At 54.7% G+C, this 18,981-nt stretch overlaps 2 protein-coding genes and 5 long non-coding RNA genes across 11 annotated transcripts; 3 read left to right on the top strand and 4 right to left on the bottom strand.

Moving 5' to 3' along the window:
• Nucleotides 1-2,764: 2,764 nt before the first annotated feature.
• Nucleotides 2,765-7,828, bottom strand: LOC127464216 (uncharacterized). Its single transcript, XM_051774465.1, has 6 exons — nt 7,759-7,828; nt 6,530-6,591; nt 4,743-4,917; nt 4,174-4,309; nt 3,935-4,066; nt 2,765-3,251 (listed from the first exon to the last, which is right to left on the bottom strand). The coding sequence occupies exons 3-6, from the start codon at nt 4,908-4,910 to the stop codon at nt 2,833-2,835; spliced, it is 855 nt and encodes a 284-aa protein (XP_051630425.1). The 5' UTR covers nt 4,911-4,917; nt 6,530-6,591; nt 7,759-7,828; the 3' UTR covers nt 2,765-2,832.
• On the top strand, nt 3,267-3,727 carry LOC127464224 (uncharacterized). The gene is made up of 3 exons (XR_007901246.1): nt 3,267-3,357; nt 3,468-3,549; nt 3,714-3,727. It is a non-coding gene; the product is annotated as an uncharacterized LOC127464224 (long non-coding RNA).
• A 38-nt stretch (nt 7,829-7,866) lies between the features above and the next one.
• Nucleotides 7,867-8,478, top strand: LOC127464220 (uncharacterized). 3 transcript variants are annotated; one of them, XR_007901240.1, is made up of 3 exons: nt 7,867-7,920; nt 8,002-8,157; nt 8,305-8,467. It is a non-coding gene; the product is annotated as an uncharacterized LOC127464220 (long non-coding RNA). The 3 variants fall into 3 exon arrangements; XR_007901238.1 differs by having other exon boundaries at nt 7,878-7,920; nt 8,087-8,304; nt 8,372-8,478; XR_007901239.1 differs by lacking the exon at nt 7,867-7,920 and adding an exon at nt 8,191-8,304 and having other exon boundaries at nt 7,962-8,056; nt 8,372-8,478.
• Nucleotides 8,479-9,112: 634 nt separating this feature from the next.
• On the top strand, nt 9,113-9,746 carry LOC127464222 (uncharacterized). Of its 2 annotated transcripts, none has more exons than XR_007901243.1 (3): nt 9,113-9,262; nt 9,556-9,598; nt 9,632-9,746. It is a non-coding gene; the product is annotated as an uncharacterized LOC127464222 (long non-coding RNA). The 2 variants fall into 2 exon arrangements; XR_007901244.1 differs by having other exon boundaries at nt 9,504-9,598.
• Nucleotides 9,747-9,787: 41 nt separating this feature from the next.
• LOC127464212 (uncharacterized) lies at nt 9,788-12,530 on the bottom strand. Its single transcript, XM_051774458.1, has 5 exons — nt 12,503-12,530; nt 11,609-11,701; nt 11,435-11,508; nt 10,809-11,253; nt 9,788-10,538 (listed from the first exon to the last, which is right to left on the bottom strand). The coding sequence occupies exons 1-5, from the start codon at nt 12,528-12,530 to the stop codon at nt 10,147-10,149; spliced, it is 1,032 nt and encodes a 343-aa protein (XP_051630418.1). The 3' UTR covers nt 9,788-10,146.
• A 269-nt stretch (nt 12,531-12,799) lies between these two features.
• Nucleotides 12,800-16,998, bottom strand: LOC127464226 (uncharacterized). 2 transcript variants are annotated; one of them, XR_007901248.1, is made up of 3 exons: nt 16,962-16,998; nt 14,234-14,274; nt 12,800-12,956 (listed from the first exon to the last, which is right to left on the bottom strand). It is a non-coding gene; the product is annotated as an uncharacterized LOC127464226 (long non-coding RNA). The 2 variants fall into 2 exon arrangements; XR_007901249.1 differs by lacking the exon at nt 14,234-14,274 and adding an exon at nt 13,693-13,733.
• LOC127464225 (uncharacterized) lies at nt 14,733-16,060 on the bottom strand. The gene is made up of 3 exons (XR_007901247.1): nt 16,046-16,060; nt 15,158-15,198; nt 14,733-14,798 (listed from the first exon to the last, which is right to left on the bottom strand). It is a non-coding gene; the product is annotated as an uncharacterized LOC127464225 (long non-coding RNA).
• Nucleotides 16,999-18,981: the final 1,983 nt, after the last annotated feature.

Genomic DNA, 18,981 nt, shown 5'->3' with positions numbered 1-18,981 from the left:
TATTTTATTTATTTCATTTATTGACATTAAATAATAAATAATACTGAATTTTTTTAGTTTACTAATTGATTTATTTTCGCAATTTTATTTCTATTTTTGTTATTTTTATAATAGATAAGTTTTATTTATGCAGTATTTTACTTATTATTTTATTTATTTTCATAAGTTTATTTGTATTTTCATAATTTTTATAATAGATGATTTCTATTTATGGAGTATTTTATTATTTTATTTATTGTTTTATTTATTATTTATTTTCATTTAGTTATTTATTATTTCATTTAGATATTTATTATTTTATTTCTATTTAGTTATTTATTGTTTTATTTAGTTATTTATTATTTTATTAATTTTTATTTTAATTTTAAATTTTCATTTAGTTATTATTTCATTTAGATATTTATTATTTATTTTTATTTATTTATTTTTTATTTTATTTATTTTTTATTTTTAGTTATTTACAATTTCATTTATTATTTATTATTTATTTTTATTTCTATTTAGTTATTTATTATTTTATTTAATTTTTAATTTTTAGTTATTATTTTGTTTATTATTTTATTTATTTTTATTTATTTATTATTTTATTTAGTTATTTATTATTTTTATTTAGTTATTTATTCTGATAATTTTTATTTTTATTTATTTATTATTTTATTTAGTTATTTACTATTTTATTCAGTTATTTATTTCCCACTAAACCCCCTCTTTTGCTCCAAACCAGAAATTCCCACGTGAGGAACGCAGGGATGGAATTCCAGAGCCCGGGAATGCAGAGAATTCCAGGAAATGCTGCCCTTGGATACCAACTAAGGAGCAAATAAACTGGGATTGGATGCAGTGGGAATGACCTGGATCCCCTCTGGGGCACTCCAGGACACAAAGGACATTCCAGGAGCGCTGGAATTCCAATGGGAATGTGGGAACACCCCAATCCTTCCCTCCCTGCGGGTGAATCCCTGTTCCCCCCCCTGACATTCCCTGGGCTCCAAATCCCGGGATTGGCTCATCCAGCCCCACCTTTTCCAGCCCCTCGGCTCCCCTGGCAGGGAAAAATCCTCAGGAAGGAGGGAAAATGGTTCCGGGTGGCTGCAGGGAAGGGGGGGAAACAGGGATATGGAGCTGGAATCCGGAGCGCTCCGGGTGTCCCGGGCTCATCCCACGGCGTGGGAAGCAGGGAAAGGGGGAATTCTGCCCCTCTGCCCCCTCGGGTGAGACCCCCCTGCAGCTCTGGGGGTTCCCAGCATTCCTGAAGGATGGGGAGCTGCTGGAGTGAATCCAGAGGGGACACGGAGCTGCTCCCAGGGCTGGAGCCCCTCTGCTCTGGAGCCAGGCTGGGAGAGCTGGGAATGTTCCCCTGGAGAAGGGAAGGATCCAGGGAGACCTTGGAGCCCCTTCCAGGGCCTGAAGGGGCTCCAGGAGAGCTGGAGAGGGACTGGGGACAAGGGCTGGAGGGACAGCACCCAGGGAATGGCTTCCCAGGGTTAGGGGGGAGAGTGGGAAGGGATTCCTGGCTGGGAGGGTGGGGAGGGGCTGGGATGGAATTCCCAGAGGAGCTGTGGCTGCCCCATCCCTGGGAGTGTCCAAGGCCAGGTTGGATCCCCCTGGGATAGTGGAAAAGTGTCCCTGCCCACGGCAGGGGGTGGGAATGGATGATCCTGAAGGTCCTTTCCCACCCAAACCATTCCATGTTTTGTGCCAGCCGGGCACTGCAGACACCCCAAAGCCCTGGAATGCTGGATTATTATTCCCTGCTCCAAATCCCAGTGTTTGGGTCACTCCCTGTTTCTCCCAGTCCGGGGCTGCACTTGGAGCACCAAGGACAGGCTGGATGGGCCGGGGGGGCCCAGAGGATCCATCCCCACACTGAGGGGGTTTTTTTGGGAAAACACAGCTGGCACCGACTGAGCTGAGGGGGTTTTTTGGGAAAACACAGCTGGCACTGACTGAGCTGAGCTGGTTTTTGGGAACACATAACTGATTCGATCCCTGGCAAAGCAGAGACTCCGGAATTGCCAAGATCCCCTTCCCTCTCACTGGCAGCTCACTCCAAAACACTCCCAACTCTCCTTTCCCAGTCCTGTCCGGAGTTGAAAATCCCAATCCCGGGCTCCTGGAAGGGCTCCCGTGGCTCTGGGGGAAGATTTGCCGCCCTTGGAAAGGGAGATCAGAGAATGGAGGGAACTGGAATGGGATCAGAGAGTGGCTCTGGGGTGGGCTGAGGCCGGGGGGGGGGCTGGAATGGGCTCGGCTATTCCGGGATTCTGCTCAAAAATTCACCAGGATCACCTCGGGGCTCCAGGGAGTCGGGATGGGAGAGCCAGAGGCCCAAACCCTGGGAATGGAACGGGATGTTCCCAGGCAGGATCAGACCCGGGAACTGGGACAGCTCTGGTGCTGCTCCAGAGAGCTCAGCTGGAAAGCTCGGGATGTTCCCAGCTGGAATGTTCTGCTCCTGGAATACAGCAGTGCCAGAGGATCCGGGTAACGGAGGCTGGAGCCAGGTTGGGAGAGCTGGGAATGTCCAGCCTGGAGAAGGGAAGGATCCAGGGAGACCTTGGAGCTCCTTCCAGGGCCTGAAGGGGCTCCAGGAGAGCTGGAGAGGGACTGGGGACAAGGGCTGGAGGGACAGCACCCAGGGAATGGCTTCCCAGGGTTAGGGGGGAGAGTGGGAAGGAATTCCTGGCTGGGAGGGTGGGGAGGGGCTGGGATGGAATTCCCAGAGAAGTTGTGGCTGCCCCATCCCTGGGAGTGTCCCTGGATGGGCTTGAAACAACCTGATCCAGCTGCAGAAGACCCTGCCCACGGCACGAGGGTGGAATTGGATGGGAATTACGGCCCCTTCCCACCCAAACCAGCCTGGAATTCTGTGATTCCCTGCAACTTGCAGGACACCCCCTCATCCCCAGAGCTGCTCCCTGCTCTCATCCCAAGGCTTTCCCACCCCACAGCCTCTGGGATTATCCCGTGCACAGGCACCACTTGGCTCTGCTCCACAATTCCCACCTTGCTCCCGGCTCCGTGGACACAGTTCCACTCCCAACACCGGGATCTTTGCCCCAACCCTCCTTCCCTGTCCAGCCTCCCCTGGGAATTCCGAGCCAGGGGCTCTGGTTGGGCCAGGATGCAGCAGCCACACTGAAGGGCTTTGCCAATCCCAACGGAGAAGGGGAGGGAAGGGTTTACAATGGGAAAATCACTGGAAAAGAGCCCAAAACGGGGCCTTGTTCCCCTTCCCAAAAATCCAGGGTCTTGTTCCCCTCTCCACAAATCCAGGTCCTTGTTCCCTTCCCACAAATCCAGGTCCTTGTTCCCTCTCCACAAATCCACGTCCTTGTTCCCTTTCCACAAATCCAGGTCCTTGTTCCCCTTCCCACAAATCCAGGGCCTTGTTCCCTCTCCACAAATCCAGGTCCTTGTCCCCTTCCCACAAATCCAGGGCCTTGTTCCCCTTTCCACAAATCCAGGGCCTTGTTCCCATCCCATAAATCCAGGTTCTTGTTCCCCTTCCCACAAATCCAGGTCCTTGTTCCCTTCCCACAAATCCAGGTCCTTGTCCCCTTCCCACAAATCCAGGGCCTTGTTCCCCTTTCCACAAATCCAGGGCCTTGTTCCCATCCCATAAATCCAGGTTCTTGTTCCCCTTCCCACAAATCCACGTCCTTGTTCCCTCTCCACAAATCCAGGTCCTTGTCCCCTTCCCACAAATCCAGGGCCTTGTTCCCCTTTCCACAAATCCAGGTCCTTGTTCCCTTCCCACAAATCCAGGTCCTTGTCCCTTTCCCACAAATCCAGGTCCTTGTCCCCTTCCCACAAATCCAGGGCCTTGTTCCCCTTTCCACAAATCCAGGTCCTTGTTCCCTCTCCACAAATCCAGGTCCTTGTCCCTTTCCCACAAATCCAGGTCCTTGTTCCCTTCCCACAAATCCAGGACCTTGTTCCCTTCCCACAAATCCAGGACCTTGTTCCCTTCCCACAAATCCAGGACCTTGTTCCCTCTCCACAAATCCAGGTCCTTGTTCCCTCTCCACAAATCCAGGGCCTTGTTCCCTTCCCACAAATCCAGGTCCTTGTTCCCTCTCCACAAATCCAGGGCTTTGTTCCCTCTCTACAAATCCAGGGCCTTGTTCCCTTCCCATAAATCCAGGGCCTTGTTCCTGTCCACAAATCCAGGGTCTTGTTCCCTCTCCACAAATCCAGGGCCTTGTCCCCTTCCCACAAATCCAGGGCCTTGTTCCCCTTTCCACAAATCCAGGTCCTTGTTCCCTTCCCACAAATCCAGGGCCTTGTTCCCTCTCCACAAATCCAGGTCCTTGTTCCCTCTCCACAAATCCAGGTCCTTGTCCCCTTCCCACAAATCCAGGACCTTGTTCCCTTCCCACAAATCCAGGACCTTGTTCCCTTCCCACAAATCCAGGACCTTGTTCCCTCTCCACAAATCCAGGTCCTTGTTCCCTCTCCACAAATCCAGGTCCTTGTTCCCTCTCCACAAATCCAGGGCTTTGTTCCCTCTCTACAAATCCAGGGCCTTGTTCCCTTCCCATAAATCCAGGGCCTTGTTCCTGTCCACAAATCCAGGGTCTTGTTCCCTCTCCACAAATCCAGGGCCTTGTCCCCTCTCCACAAATCCAGGGCCTTGTTTGCTTCCCACAAATCCAGGTCCTTGTTCCCTCTCCACAAATCCAGGGCCTTGTTCCCCCTTCCCACAAATCCAGGTCCTTGTTCCCTCTCCACAAATCCAGGGCCTTGTTCCCCCTTCCCACAAATCCAGGGCCTTGTTCCCACAGATCCAGGTCCCCTCCCTCTCCAGGAGCACTCACTGCGTAGGGGGATGATCCATGGACGTGCTCCAGGGAATACTGGCGGCTGTACTTGGGCATGGAATGTGCTGAACTGCTGTCGTTCAACATCAGGGGGCTGCGGGAATTCCCAAAAAACACCGGAGTTACACACTGGATCCCAGGGATCGGGAACATCCCATCCCACAGAGCCCCCCATCCTGGGGACAAGGGACAGCTGTGCCGGGTCTGGGTGAATCCAGAGGGGCAGGAGGACACCGGGATGGGCCACAGGGAGCCAGGACAGGGATCCTGGAGAAGGGAAAACCCAGGGAGAGACCTGGATCCACACCCACAGGCGCTGGGAACCCAGCCCAGGAGAGACCTGGAGCTGCTGGAGTGAATCCAGAGGGGACACGGAGCTGCTCCCAGGGCTGGAGCCCCTCTGCTCTGGAGCCAGGCTGGGAGAGCTGGGAATGTTCCCCTGGAGAAGGGAAGGATCCAGGGAGACCTTGGAGCCCCTTCCAGGGCCTGAAGGGGCTCCAGGAGAGCTGGAGAGGGACTGGGGACAAGGGCTGGAGGGACAGCACCCAGGGAATGGCTTCCCAGGGTTAGGGGGGAGAGTGGGAAGGGATTCCTGGCTGGGAGGGTGGGGAGGGGCTGGGATGGAATTCCCAGAGGAGCTGTGGCTGCCCCTGGATCCCTGGGAGTGTCCAAGGGCAGGCTGGATCCCCCTGGGATGGTGGGAGGTGTCCCTGCCCATGGCAGGGGGTGGGAATGGATGATCCTTAAAATTCCTTCCCACTCGAATCGTTCCACTGGAGCCAGGCTGGGAAAACTGGGAATATCCAGCCTGGAGAAGAGAAGGATCCAGGGAGACCTTGGAGCCCCTTCCAGGGCCTAAAGGGGCTCCAGGAGAGCTGGAGAGGGACTGGGGACAAGGGATAGAGGGACAGCACCCAGGGAATGGCTTCCCAGGGTTAGGTGGGATAGTGGGAAGGAATTGTTGGCTGGGAGGGCAGGGAGGGATGGAATTCCCAGAGGAGCTGTGGCTGCCCCTGGATCCCTGGGAGTGTCCCAGGCCAGGCTGGATCCCCCTGGGATGGAGGGAGGTGTCCCTGCCCATGGCAGGGGTGGCACTGGTTGGGAATTAAGGTCCCTTCCCACCCAACCCACGCTGTGACTCCCTGATTCCAGGATTCCCTGACATTGGGGAACACAGGGAGCCCCCGGGGCTGCGCTCTGCTCTTTGCCAAGCGGGGATGTGAATCCTGGGAATGTGAATCCCGAGGCCTCAGAGGGCTTTTCCCAGCCCCTGGTCTCCCCCTCGTGTTGTGCCAGAGCTGTGCCTGTCACTTCCCTGTCACATTCCCACTGCTCCAGGCACGGGGGGCCCGGCCCATCCATCTTTTCCAGGGGCTGAGGGCTCTGGAGGAGCCGTTTGTCCTCCCCAGATCCATCATTTCCACCTCCCCCCTGCTCATTAACGCTAATTAAGCTGCTGCCAGATGGTGCCCAGAGCCGGCCCTGCCATTCCACAGGAACCCCGGGATGAGCCGGGAGCGGGAACACAGACGGGACCCGGAACCGCCGGGAAAAACCAGGGGGAGGGGGAGGAATCCACCTCCCAAATCCCAGGATTCCCAGTCCTGCCCCCTGCGAGGCTCCCAGGGATCTGGGAGATCCCAACTCTGCCGGTCCTGCCTTTGTCCCCCTGGAATTTTTCCGTGGATGCAGGAATGCAGACTCACATCTTCCTCTTGACCCCGAGAATTCGGTTGGATTGCACCAAGGAAATCAGGAACTGGATGAGCTGTGGGGGGGAAAAAGAGGGAAAAGCTGTTAGGGGAGGGCTGGGAAAAGGGGGAGAAGGAGCTGAGGGAGGAGGGAAACAGGGAAAAACTGGGGAGAAAGAGCTCTGGGAGGAGGAAAACGGGGAAAAACTGGAGAGAAAGAGCTCTGGGAGGAGGAAAATGGAAAAACTGGAGAGAAAGAGCTCTGGGAGGAAGAAAATGGAAAAACTGGAGAGAAAGAGCTCTGGGAGGAGGAAAACAGGGAAAATCTGTTCAGGTGTGCACAGAACTTGGAAAGACAGAGCTCTGGGAGGAGGAATAAAGGGAAAAGCTGTTTGGATGTGAAAGAAACTTGAGAGAAAGAGCTCTGGGAGGAGGAAAACAGGGAAAACCAGGAGAGAAAGAGTTCTGGGAGGAGGAAAACAGGGAAAACTGGAGAGAAAGAGCTCTGGGAGGAAAAAAACAGGGAAAACCAGGAGAGAAAGAGCTCTGGGAGGAGAAAAACAGGGGAAAAACTGGAGAGGAAAATGGGGAAAAAAAAACTGAGAAGAGGAAAATGGGAAAACTATAGAAAAAGAGCTCTGGGAAGAGAAAACCAGGGAAAAACTGAAGAGAAAGAGCTCTGGAAGGAGGAAAACAGGGAAAAACTGTTTGGATGTGAAAGAAACCTGAGAGAAAAGAGCTCTGGGAGGAGGAAAATGGGGAAAACCAGGAGAGAAAGAGCTCTGGGAGGAGGGAAACAGGGAAAACTGGAGAGAAAGAGCTCTGGGAGGAGAAAAATGGGGAAAACCAGGAGAGAAAGAGGTCTGGGAGGAGGAAAACAGGGAAAACCAGGAGAGAAAGAGCTCTGGGAGGAGGAAAACAGGGAAAACCAGGAGAGAAAGAGCTCTGGGAGGAGGAAAACAGGGAAAATCTCTTTGGATGTGCAGGGAACCTGGAGAAAAAGAGCTCTGGAAGGAGGAAAACAGGGAAAAACTGTTTCGGTGTGAAAGAAACCTGAGAGAAAAGAGCTCAGGGAGGAGGGAAACAGGGAAAATCCGTTTGTGTGGGCACAGAACCCGGGAGAGAACAGAGCTCCGGGAGGGGAAATAAATGGAAAACGCGATTCCCCAAGAGGAATCCAGAGCCCTGGGCAGGGCCCCAGCACAGCCAGGGCGTCCCAATCCCTGTGGAAAAGTGGGATTTACCTTGTTGACCACCTTCTGCTGCTGGGCGTGCTTCTGGCGCAGGCTGGCCACCTCCCGCCACAGGGCCTCGTTCTCGCTGCAAGGGAATGGAATCCGTCAGGAAAAACGGGAAGAGCCCGCTGGGAAAGGGCTCTGGGACAGGGAAAAGCAGGCTGGGAAAGGGTTCTGGGACAGGGAAGAGCAGACAGGGAAAACCAGGGCTGGGAAAAGGCTCTGGGACAGGGAAAAGCAGACAGGGAAAAGGCTCTGGGACAGGGAAAACCCCGCTGGGAAAGGGTTCTGGGACAGGGAAAACCAGGTTGGGAAAGGGCTCTGGGACAGGGAAAAGCAGAGCTGGGAAAGGGCTCTGGGACAGGGAAAATCAGACTGGGAAAGGGCTCAGGAGCTGGGAAAACCAGGGTTGGAAAAGGGCTCTGGGACAGGGAAAAGCAGACAGGGAAAACCAGGGCTAGGAAAAGGCTCTGGGACAGGGAAAAGCAGGTTGGGAAAAGGCTCTGGGTCAAGGAAAACCCCGCTGGGAAAGGGTTCTGGGACAGGGAAAACCAGGTTGGGAAAGGGCTCTGGGACAGGGAAAAGCAGAGCTGGGAAAGGGCTCTGGGACAGGGAAAAGCAGGCTGGGAAAACCAGGGCTGGGAAAAGGTTCTGGGACAGGGAAAATCAGGCTGGGAAAGGGCTCTGGGACAGGGAACACTAGACAGGGAAGAGGGCTCTGGGACCGGGAAAATCAGGCTGGGAAAGGACTCTGGGACAGGGAAAAGCAGAGCTGGGAAAGTGCTCAGGAGCTAGGAAAACCAGGGTTGGGAAAGGGCTTTGGAGCAGGGAAAACCAGAGTTGGGAAAGGGCTCTGGAGCAGGGAAAAGAAGGGCTGGGAAAGGGCTCTGGAGCTGAGAAACCCAGACAGGGCAAACCAGGCTGGGAAAGGGCTCTGGGACAGGGAAAACCAGACAGGGAAAATTAGGGCTGGGAAAAGGCTGTGGAACAGGGAACACCAGGCTGGAAAAGGGCGCAGGAGCAGGGAAAAGCAGGGGGAAAAGGGTGCAGGAGCAGGGAAAACCAGAGCTGGGAAAGGCTCTGGAGCAGGGAAAAGCAGACAGGGAACACCAGGCAGGGTCACGCTGGGAAAGTGCTCAGAACAGGGAAAACCAGAGCTGGGAAAAGGCTGTGGAACAGGGAACACCAGGCTGGGAAGGGCTGGGGAGCAGGGAAAACCAGGCAGGAAAAGGGCTCAGGAGCAGGGAAAAGTAGAGCTGGGAAAGGCTCTGGAACAGGGAAAACCAGACAGGGCAAACCAGGCTGGGAAAGGGCTCTGGGACAGGGAAAACCAGACAGGGAAAAGGGCTCAGGAACAGGGAACAGCAGGCTGGGAAGGGCTCAGGAACAGGGAGCAGCAGGCTGGGAAGGGGCTGAGGAGCAGGGAAAAGGCTCAGGAACAGGGAGCAGCAGGCTGGGAAGGGGCTGAGGAGCAGGGAAAAGGCTGTGGAACAAGGAGCAGCAGGCTGGGAAGGTGCTGAGGAGCAGGGAAAAGGCTCAGGGACAGGGAGCAGCAGGCTGGGAAGGGGCTGAGAAGCAGGGAAAAGGCTCAGGGACAGGGACCAGCAGGTTGGGAAGGGGCTCAGGAGCAGGGAGAAGGCTGTGGAACAGGGACCAGCAGGATGGGAAGGGGCTCAGGAGCAGGGAGAAGGCTCAGGAACAGGGACCAGCAGGATGGGAAGGGGCTCAGAAGCAGGGAACCCCAGGCTGGGAAGGGGCTGAGGAGCAGGGAAAAGGCTCAGGAACAGGGACCAGCAGGTTGGGAAGGGGCTCAGGAGCAGGGAAAAGGCTCAGGAACAGGGAGCAGCAGGTTGGGAAGGGGCTCAGGAACAGGGAGCAGCAGGCTGGGAAGGGGCTGAGGAGCAGGGAAAAGGCTCAGGAGCAGGGACCAGCAGGATGGGAAGGGCTCAGCAGCAGGGAAAAGGCTCAGGAACAGGGACCAGCAGGCTGGGAAGGGGCTCAGGAGCAGTCAAAAGGCTCAGGAACAGGGCCCAGCAGGATGGGATAAGGCTGTGGAACAGGGAACCCCAGGCTGGGAAGGGGCTGAGGAGCAGGGAGAAGGCTCAGGAACAGGGAGCAGCAGGATGGGAAGGGGCTCAGGAACAGGGAGCAGCAGGCTGGGAAGGGGCTGAGGAGCAGGGAAAAGGCTCAGGGACAGGGAGCAGCAGGCTGGGAAGGGGCTGAGGAGCAGGGAAAAGGCTCAGGGACAGGGAGCAGCAGGCTGGGAAGGCCCCAGGCGGGCTGGGGTCATTAACTCTGCCATCCCCCAGCTCCAGCAGGGCCTCAGAGCGTTCCCAGGGAGCAGCTGCTCCCCACCATTCCCCTCTCCCCTTGGGAATGGCCCGGGAATGACCCGGCTCAGTCACCTGGATCCAGCCCAGGGGGGGTCTGATGATAAATTGGGGGTCTCTGGAGACGGGAAGGGGAGGGAAAATGAGGAGGGGGGAGGGACAGGGATCCACAAAGCTCCCACCCCTCCTGCTCCAGGGATTCCCAAACTCTCCCTGCGCTCTGGGAGCTCCAAATTTGGGGTGGTTTTATTTTATAAAGCAGATAAAGGAAAGCAGCAGTGAGGGGTTGGTGTGTTCTGGGGAGGGGAAAATACACAAACCCCAAAGATCTGCTTGGGTTTAAAGCTGCTGAAGCTCCGGGGAAAACAGGGAAAAAAGTGTTCAGGTGTGCACAGAACTTGGAAAGACAGAGCTCTGGGAGGAGGAATAAAGGGAAAAACTGTTTGGATGTGCGAGAAACTTGAGAGAAAAGAGCTCAGGGAGGAGGAAAACAGGGAAAAACTGGAGAGAAAGAGCTCAGGGAGGAGGAAAACAGGGAAAAACTGGAGAGAAAGAGCTCTGGGACGAGGAAAACCAGGAGAGAAAGAGCTCTGGGAGGAGGAAAACCAGGAGAGAAAGAGCTCTGGGAGGAGGAAAATGGGGAAAACCAGGAGAGAAAGAGCTCTGGGAGGAGGAATAAAGGGAAAACCAGGAGAGAAGGAGCTCTGGGAGGAGGAAAACAGGGAAAACCAGGAGAGAAGGAGCTCTGGGAGGAGGAAAACAGGGAAAACCAGGAGAGAAAGAGGACAAACTGAGCCCCTTGCAGGGCCCAAAGGGGCTCCAGGAGAGCTGGAGAGGGACTGGGGACAAGGGCTGGAGGGACAGCACCCAGGGAATGGCTTCCCAGGGTTAGGGGGGATATTGGGAAGGAATTCCTGGCTGGGAGGGTGGGGAGGGGCTGGCATGGAATTCCCAGAGGAGCTGTGGCTGCCCCATCCCTGGGAGTGTCCCAGGCCAGGCTGGATCCCCCTGGGATGGTGGGAGGTGTCCCTGCCCATGGCAGGGGTGGAACAAGGTCCTTTCCCCCCCAAACCAGTCTGGGATTCCATGGAACCGTCCCAACCTTCTCAAACAGGGCAGACACCCCAAAAACGGGGTGGCCTGACCAGCCTGGGGCTGCGCTTCGGGGACGGGGCTTTGGGCAGAGGATCCAAACACCCCCAAAAGCAGGACACCCCAAATGAGCTCACCCCAAAATACAGGACACCTCCAAAACCAGGACACCCCAAATGAGCTCAGCCCAAAATACAGGACACCCCCAAAAACCAGGACACCCCCAAAAGCAGGACACCCCAAATGAGCTCACTCCAAAATACAGGATACCCCCAAAACCAGGACACCCCAAATGAGCTCACCCCAAAATACAGGATACCCCCAAAACCAGGACACCCTCAAAAGCAGGACACCCCAAATGAGCTCACCCCAAAATACAGGATACCCCCAAAACTTGGGACACCCCTAAAACCAGGACACCCCCAAAACCAGGACACTCCAAAATACAGGACACCCCCAAAACCAGGACACCCCAAATGAGCTCACCCCAAAATACAGGACACCCCCAAAAGCAGGACACCCCAAATGAGCTCACCCCAAAATATGGGACATCCCCAAAACCAGGACACCCCCAAAACCAGAAGACCCCCAAACCTCGACACTCTAAATTGAGGACACCCTCCCAACCAGGAAACCCCCAAACCAGAACACCCCAAACCCCAGGAAATCCCCAAACCAGGACATCCCAAAGCACAACACCCCAAATCAGGCTACTCCAAACCCAGGACACCCTCAAAACCTGCACATCCCCAAACCAGGACACCCCCAAACCAAGACATCCCAGAAAAGGACCCCCAAACCAGAACATCCCAAAAAAAAGACCCCCAAACCAAGACACCCCAAACCAGGACACCCTAAACCTGGAGACCCCAAACCTGGGACCCTCCAAACCAGGACACCTCAAACCTGCACATCCCCAAACCCAAGACCCCCCCCCAGATCAGGAGATCCCCAAATTCTAGACACTCCTAAACCCAAGACACCCCAAACCAGGAAAACCCCAAATCCAGGACACCCCAAATCCAGGACACCTCAAACCAGGACCCACCAACCCAGGACACCTCAAACCTGCACATCCCCAAACCCAAGACACCCCAAACCAGGAGACTCCCAAATCCAGGACAACCCCAAATCAGGATGCCCCAAAACAAGACACCCAAACCCAGGACACCTCAAATCTGGACATCCCCAAATCAGTGATTTGGGATAAGACCCCCCCCAAAGCAGGACACCTCAAATCTGGACATCCCCAAACCCAAGATCTCTCGAACCCTGGACACCCCGAAACCAGGACACTCTCAAAACCTGGACATCCCCAAACCAGGACCCACCAACCCAGGACACCTCAAACCTGGACATTCCCAAATCCAAGACACCCCAAACCACCCAAGACACCCCAACCCAGGACACCCCCAAACCCAAGACCTCCTGAACCCTGGACACCCCCAAACCAGGACACTCTCAAAACCTCGACATCCCTAAACCAGGACAACCCCAAACCCAAAACACCCCAAATCCAGGTCACTCTCAAAAACCTGGACATCCCCAAACCCAGGACACCTCAACCCAGGACCCCCCAACCCAGGACACCTCAAACCTGGACATCCTCAAACCCAGGACACCCCAAATCCAGGACACCTCAACCCAGGACACCCCCAAACCAGGACCCACCAACCCAGGACACCCCAAAACAAGACACCCCAAACCCAGGACACTTCAAACCTGCACATCCCCAAATCAGGGGATTTTGGGATAAGATCCCCCCCAAAGCAGGACACCTCAAAGCTGGACATCCCCAAACCCAAGACACCCCAAACCAGGAGACCCCCAAATCCAGGACAACCCAACCCAGGACACCCCAAACCAGGAGACACCCAAATCCAGGACACCTCAAACCAGGACACCCCCAAACCCAAGACACCCCAAATCCAGGACACCTCAAACCAGGACCCACCAACCCAGGACACCTCAAACCTGCACATCCCCAAACCCAAGACACCCCAAACCCAAAACACCCCAAACCAGGAGACTCCCAAATCCAGGACAACCCCAAATCAGGATGCCCCAAAACAAGACACCCCAAACCCAGGACACCTCAAACCTGGACATCCCCAAATCAGTGATTTGGGATAAGACCCCCCCCAAAGCAGGACACCTCAAATCTGGACACCCCCAAAGCCAAGATCTCTTGAACCCAGGACACCCCAAAACCAGGACACTCCCAAAAACCTGGACATCCCCAAACCAGGACCCACCAACCCAGGACACCTCAAACCTGGACATTCCCAAATCCAAGACACCCCAAACCACCCAAGACACCCCAAACCAGGAGACCCCCAAACCCAAGACCTCCTGAACCCTGGACACCCCCAAACCAGGACACTCTCAAAACCTGGACATCCCTAAACCAGGACAACCCCAAACCCAAAACACCCCAAATCCAGGTCACTCTCAAAAACCTGGACATCCTCAAACCCAGGACCCCCCAACCCAGGACCCCCCAACCCAGGACATCTCAAACCTGCACATCCCCAAACCCAAGACACCCCAAATCCAGGACACCTCAACCCAGGACACCCCCAAACCAGGACCCACCAACCCAGGACACCTCAAACCTGCACATCCCCAAATCCAAGACATCCCAAACCAGGAGACCCCCAAATCCAGGACAACCCCAAATCCTAGACACTCCTAAACCCAAGACACCCCAAACCAGGACCCCAAAACCCAGGACACCTCAAACCTGGACATCCTCAAACCCAGGACACCTCAAACCAGGACCCCCCAACCCACGACATCTCAACCCAGGACACCTCAAACCTGCACATCTCCAAACCAATACACCCCAAATCCAGGACACCCCAACCCAGGTCACCCTGAAACCCAAGACCTCCTGAACCCTGGACACCCCTAAACCAGGACACTCTCAAAACCTGGACATCCCTAAACCAGGACAACCCCAAACCCAAAACACCCCAAATCCAGGTCACTCTCAAAAACCTGGACATCCTCAAACCCAGGACCCCCCAACCCAGGACCCCCCAACCCAGGACATCTCAAACCTGCACATCCCCAAACCCAAGACACCCCAAATCCAGGACACCTCAACCCAGGACACCCCCAAACCAGGACCCACCAACCCAGGACACCCCAAAACAAGACACCCCAAACCCAGGACACTTCAAACCTGCACATCCCCAAATCAGGGGATTTTGGGATAAGATCCCCCCCAAAGCAGGACACCTCAAAGCTGGACATCCCCAAACCCAAGACACCCCAAACCAGGAGACCCCCAAATCCAGGACAACCCAACCCAGGACACCCCAAACCAGGAGACACCCAAATCCAGGACACCTCAAACCAGGACACCCCCAAACCCAAGACACCCCAAATCCAGGACACCTCAAACCAGGACCCACCAACCCAGGACACCTCAAACCTGCACATCCCCAAACCCAAGACACCCCAAACCCAAAACACCCCAAACCAGGAGACTCCCAAATCCAGGACAACCCCAAATCAGGATGCCCCAAAACAAGACACCCCAAACCCAGGACACCTCAAACCTGGACATCCCCAAATCAGTGATTTGGGATAAGACCCCCCCCAAAGCAGGACACCTCAAATCTGGACACCCCCAAAGCCAAGATCTCTTGAACCCAGGACACCCCAAAACCAGGACACTCCCAAAAACCTGGACATCCCCAAACCAGGACCCACCAACCCAGGACACCTCAAACCTGGACATTCCCAAATCCAAGACACCCCAAACCACCCAAGACACCCCAAACCAGGAGACCCCCAAACCCAAGACCTCCTGAACCCTGGACACCCCCAAACCAGGACACTCTCAAAACCTGGACATCCCTAAACCAGGACAACCCCAAACCCAAAACACCCCAAATCCAGGTCACTCTCAAAAACCTGGACATCCTCAAACCCAGGACCCCCCAACCCAGGACCCCCCAACCCAGGACATCTCAAACCTGCACATCCCCAAACCCAAGACACCCCAAATCCAGGACACCTCAACCCAGGACACCCCCAAACCAGGACCCACCAACCCAGGACACCCCAAAACAAGACACCCCAAACCCAGGACACTTCAAACCTGCACATCCCCAAATCAGGGGATTTTGGGATAAGATCCCCCCCAAAGCAGGACACCTCAAAGCTGGACATCCCCAAACCCAAGACACCCCAAACCAGGAGACCCCCAAATCCAGGACAACCCAACCCAGGACATCCCCAAACCCAAGACACCCCAAATCCAGGACACCTCAAACCAGGACACCCCCAAACCCAAGACACCCCAAATCCAGGACACCTCAAACCAGGACCCACCAACCCAGGACACCTCAAACCTGCACATTCCCAAACCCAAGACACCCCAAACCCAAAACACCCCAAACCAGGAGACCCCCAAATCCAGGACAACCCCAAATCAGGATGCCCCAAAACAAGACACCCCAAACCCAGGACACCTCAAACCTGGACATCCCCAAATCAGTGTTTTGGGATAAGACCCCCCCCAAAGCAGGACACCTCAAATCTGGACACCCCCAAAGCCAAGATCTCTTGAACCCAGGACACCCCAAAACCAGGACACTCCCAAAAACCTGGACATCCCCAAACCAGGACCCACCAACCCAGGACACCTCAAACCTGGACATTCCCAAATCCAAGACACCCCAAACCACCCAAGACACCCCAAACCAGGAGACCCCCAAACCCAAGACCTCCTGAACCGTGGACACCCCTAAACCAGGACACTCTCAAAACCTGGACATCCCTAAACCAGGACAACCCCAAACCCAAAACACCCCAAATCCAGGTCACTCTCAAAAACCTGGACATCCTCAAACCCAGGACACCTCAACCCAGGACCCCCCAACCCAGGACACCTCAAACCTGGACATCCTCAAACCCAGGACACCCCAAATCCAGGACACCTCAACCCAGGACACCCCCAAACCAGGACCCACCAACCCAGGACACCTCAAACCTGCACATCCCCAAACCCAAGACACCCCAAACCCAAAACAGCCCAAACCAGGAGACTCCCAAATCCAGGACAACCCCAAATCAGGACGCCCCAAAACAAGACACCCAAACCCAGGACACCTCAAACCTGCACGTTCCCAAATCAGGACACCCCAAAACAAGACACCCAAACCCAGGACACCTCAAACCTGCACATCCCCAAATCAGGGGATTTTGGGATAAGACCCCTCAAAGCAAGACACCTTAAACCTGGACATCCCCAAATCAGTGATTTGGGGATAAGACCCCCCCAAACCCAAGATCTCTCGAACCCTGAACACCCCCAAAAACCTGGACATCCCCAAACCAGGACCCACCAACCCAGGACACCTCAAACCTGGACATCCCCAAATCCAAGACATCCCAAACCAGGAGACCCCCAAATCCAGGACAACCCCAAATCCTAGACACTCCTAAACCCAAGACACCCCAAACCAGGACCCCAAAACCCAGGACACCTCAAACCTGGACATCCTCAAACCCAAGACACCTCAAACCAGGACCCCCCAACCCATGACATCTCAACCCAGGACACCTCAAACCTGCACATCCCCAAACCAATACACCCCAAATCCAGGACACCCCAACCCAGGTCACCCTGAAACCCAAGACCTCCTGAACCCTGGACACCCCTAAACCAGGACACTCTCAAAACCTGGACATCCCTAAACCAGGACAACCCCAAACCCAAAACACCCCAAATCCAGGTCACTCTCAAAAACCTGGACATCCTCAAACCCAGGACACCTCAACCCAGGACCCCCCAACCCAGGACACCTCAAACCTGCACATCCCCAAACCCAAGACACCCCAAATCCAGGACACCTCAACCCAGGACACCCCCAAACCAGGACCCACCAACCCAGGACACCCCAAAACAAGACACCCCAAACCCAGGACACTTCAAACCTGCACATCCCCAAATCAGGGGATTTTGGGATAAGATCCCCCCCCAAAGCAGGACACCTCAAAGCTGGACATCCCCAAACCCAAGACACCCCAAACCAGGAGACCCCCAAATCCAGGACAACCCAACCCAGGACACCCCAAACCAGGAGACCCCCAAATCCAGGACACCTCAAACCAGGACACCCCCAAACCCAAGACACCCCAAATCCAGGACACCTCAAACCAGGACCCACCAACCCAGGACACCTCAAACCTGCACATCCCCAAACCCAAGACACCCCAAACCCAAAACACCCCAAACCAGGAGACTCCCAAATCCAGGACAACCCCAAATCAGGATGCCCCAAAACAAGACACCCCAAACCCAGGACACCTCAAACCTGGACATCCCCAAATCAGTGATTTGGGATAAGACCCCCCCCAAAGCAGGACACCTCAAATCTGGACACCCCCAAAGCCAAGATCTCTTGAACCCAGGACACCCCAAAACCAGGACACTCCCAAAAACCTGGACATCCCCAAACCAGGACCCACCAACCCAGGACACCTCAAACCTGGACATTCCCAAATCCAAGACACCCCAAACCACCCAAGACACCCCAAACCAGGAGACCCCCAAATTCAGGACAACCCCAAATCCTAGACACTCCTAAACCCAAGACACCCCAAACCAGGACCCCAAAACCCAGGACACCTCAAACCTGGACATCCTCAAACCCAAGACACCTCAAACCAGGACCCCCCAACCCACGGTATCTCAAACCAGGACACCTCAAACCTGCACATCCCCAAACCCAAGACACCCCAAATCCAGGACGCCCCAACCCAGGTCACCCCCAAAACCAAGACCTCCCAAACCCTGGACACCCCTAAACCAGGACATCCCCAAACTCAAAACACCCCAAATCCAGGACACTCTCAAAACCTGGACATCCTCAAACCCAGGACACCTCAACCCAGGACCTCCCAACCCAGGACATCTCAAACCTGCACATCCCCAAACCCAAGACACCCCAAATCCAGGACACTCTCAAAACCTGGACATCCCTAAACCAGGACATCCCCTAAACCAGGACATCCCCAAACCCAAGACACCCCAAATCCAGGAGACCCCCAAACCCAAGACCCCCCAAACCCAGGACACCTCAAACCTGCACATTCCCAAATCAGTGATTTGGGGATAAGACCCCCCCCAAAGCAGGACACCTCAAACCTGGACATCCCAAAATCAGTGTTTTGGGATAAGACCCCCCCAAAGCAGGACACCTCAAAGCTGGACATCCCCAAACCCAAGACACCCCAAATCCAGGACACTCTCAAAACCTGGACATCCCTAAACCAGGACATCCCCAAACCCAAGACACCCCAAACCCAAGACACCCCAAATCCAGGAGACCCCCAAACCCAAGACACCCCAAATCCAGGACACTTCAAACCAGGACCCCCCAACCCAGGACACCTCAAACCTGCACATCCCCAAACCCAAGACACCCCAAACCCAAAACACCCCAAACCAGGAGACTCCCAAATCCAGGACAACCCCAAATCAGGACGCCCCAAAACAAGACCCCCCCCAAAGCAGGACACCTCAAACCTGGACATCCCCAAATCAGTGATTTGGGATAAGACCCCCCCCAAAGCAGGACACCTCAAACCTGCACATCCCCAAATCAGTGATTTGGGGATAAGACCCCCCCCAAAGCAGGACACCTCAAACCTGGACATCCCCAAACCCAAGACACCCCAAATCCAGGACACTCTCAAAACCTGGACATCCCTAAACCAGGACATCCCCAAACCCAAGACACCCCAAATCCAGGAGACCCCCAAATCCAGGAGACCCCCGGACCCCCCAAAC

The sequence above is a fragment of the Manacus candei genome, unplaced genomic scaffold (genome assembly GCF_025592945.1).
Source record: "Manacus candei isolate 608988 ecotype Guabito, Panama unplaced genomic scaffold, ASM2559294v1 h1tg000200l, whole genome shotgun sequence".
Classification (NCBI taxonomy): Eukaryota; Metazoa; Chordata; class Aves; order Passeriformes; family Pipridae; genus Manacus; species Manacus candei.
This window is presented reverse-complemented; position numbering and strand designations above follow the sequence as displayed.

Excerpts from the sequence above, each read along its gene's own strand:
- LOC127464216 (XM_051774465.1), bottom strand. The coding sequence starts at position 4,910 with ATGTTGAACGACAGCAGTTCAGCACATTCCATGCCCAAGTACAGCCGC. Across the intron at positions 4,310-4,742 it reads TGGGAAGGGGGAACAAGGCC|CTGGATTTGTGGAGAGGGAA; the intron begins CTGGATTTGTGG and ends GGGAACAAGGAC. Across the intron at positions 4,067-4,173 it reads TGTGGAGAGGGAACAAGACC|CTGGATTTGTGGGAAGGGAA; the intron begins CTGGATTTGTGG and ends GGGAACAAGGAC.
- LOC127464212 (XM_051774458.1), bottom strand. The coding sequence starts at position 12,530 with ATGTCCAGGTTTGAGGTGTCCTGGGTTG. Across the intron at positions 11,509-11,608 it reads GGGGTGTCCTGTATTTTGGA|GGTGTCCTGGTTTTGGGGGT; the intron begins GTGTCCTGGTTT and ends CCTGCTTTTGAG. Across the intron at positions 11,254-11,434 it reads CCTGGTTTTGGGGGTATCCT|CCCCGTCCCCGAAGCGCAGC; the intron begins GTATTTTGGAGT and ends CTCTGCCCAAAG.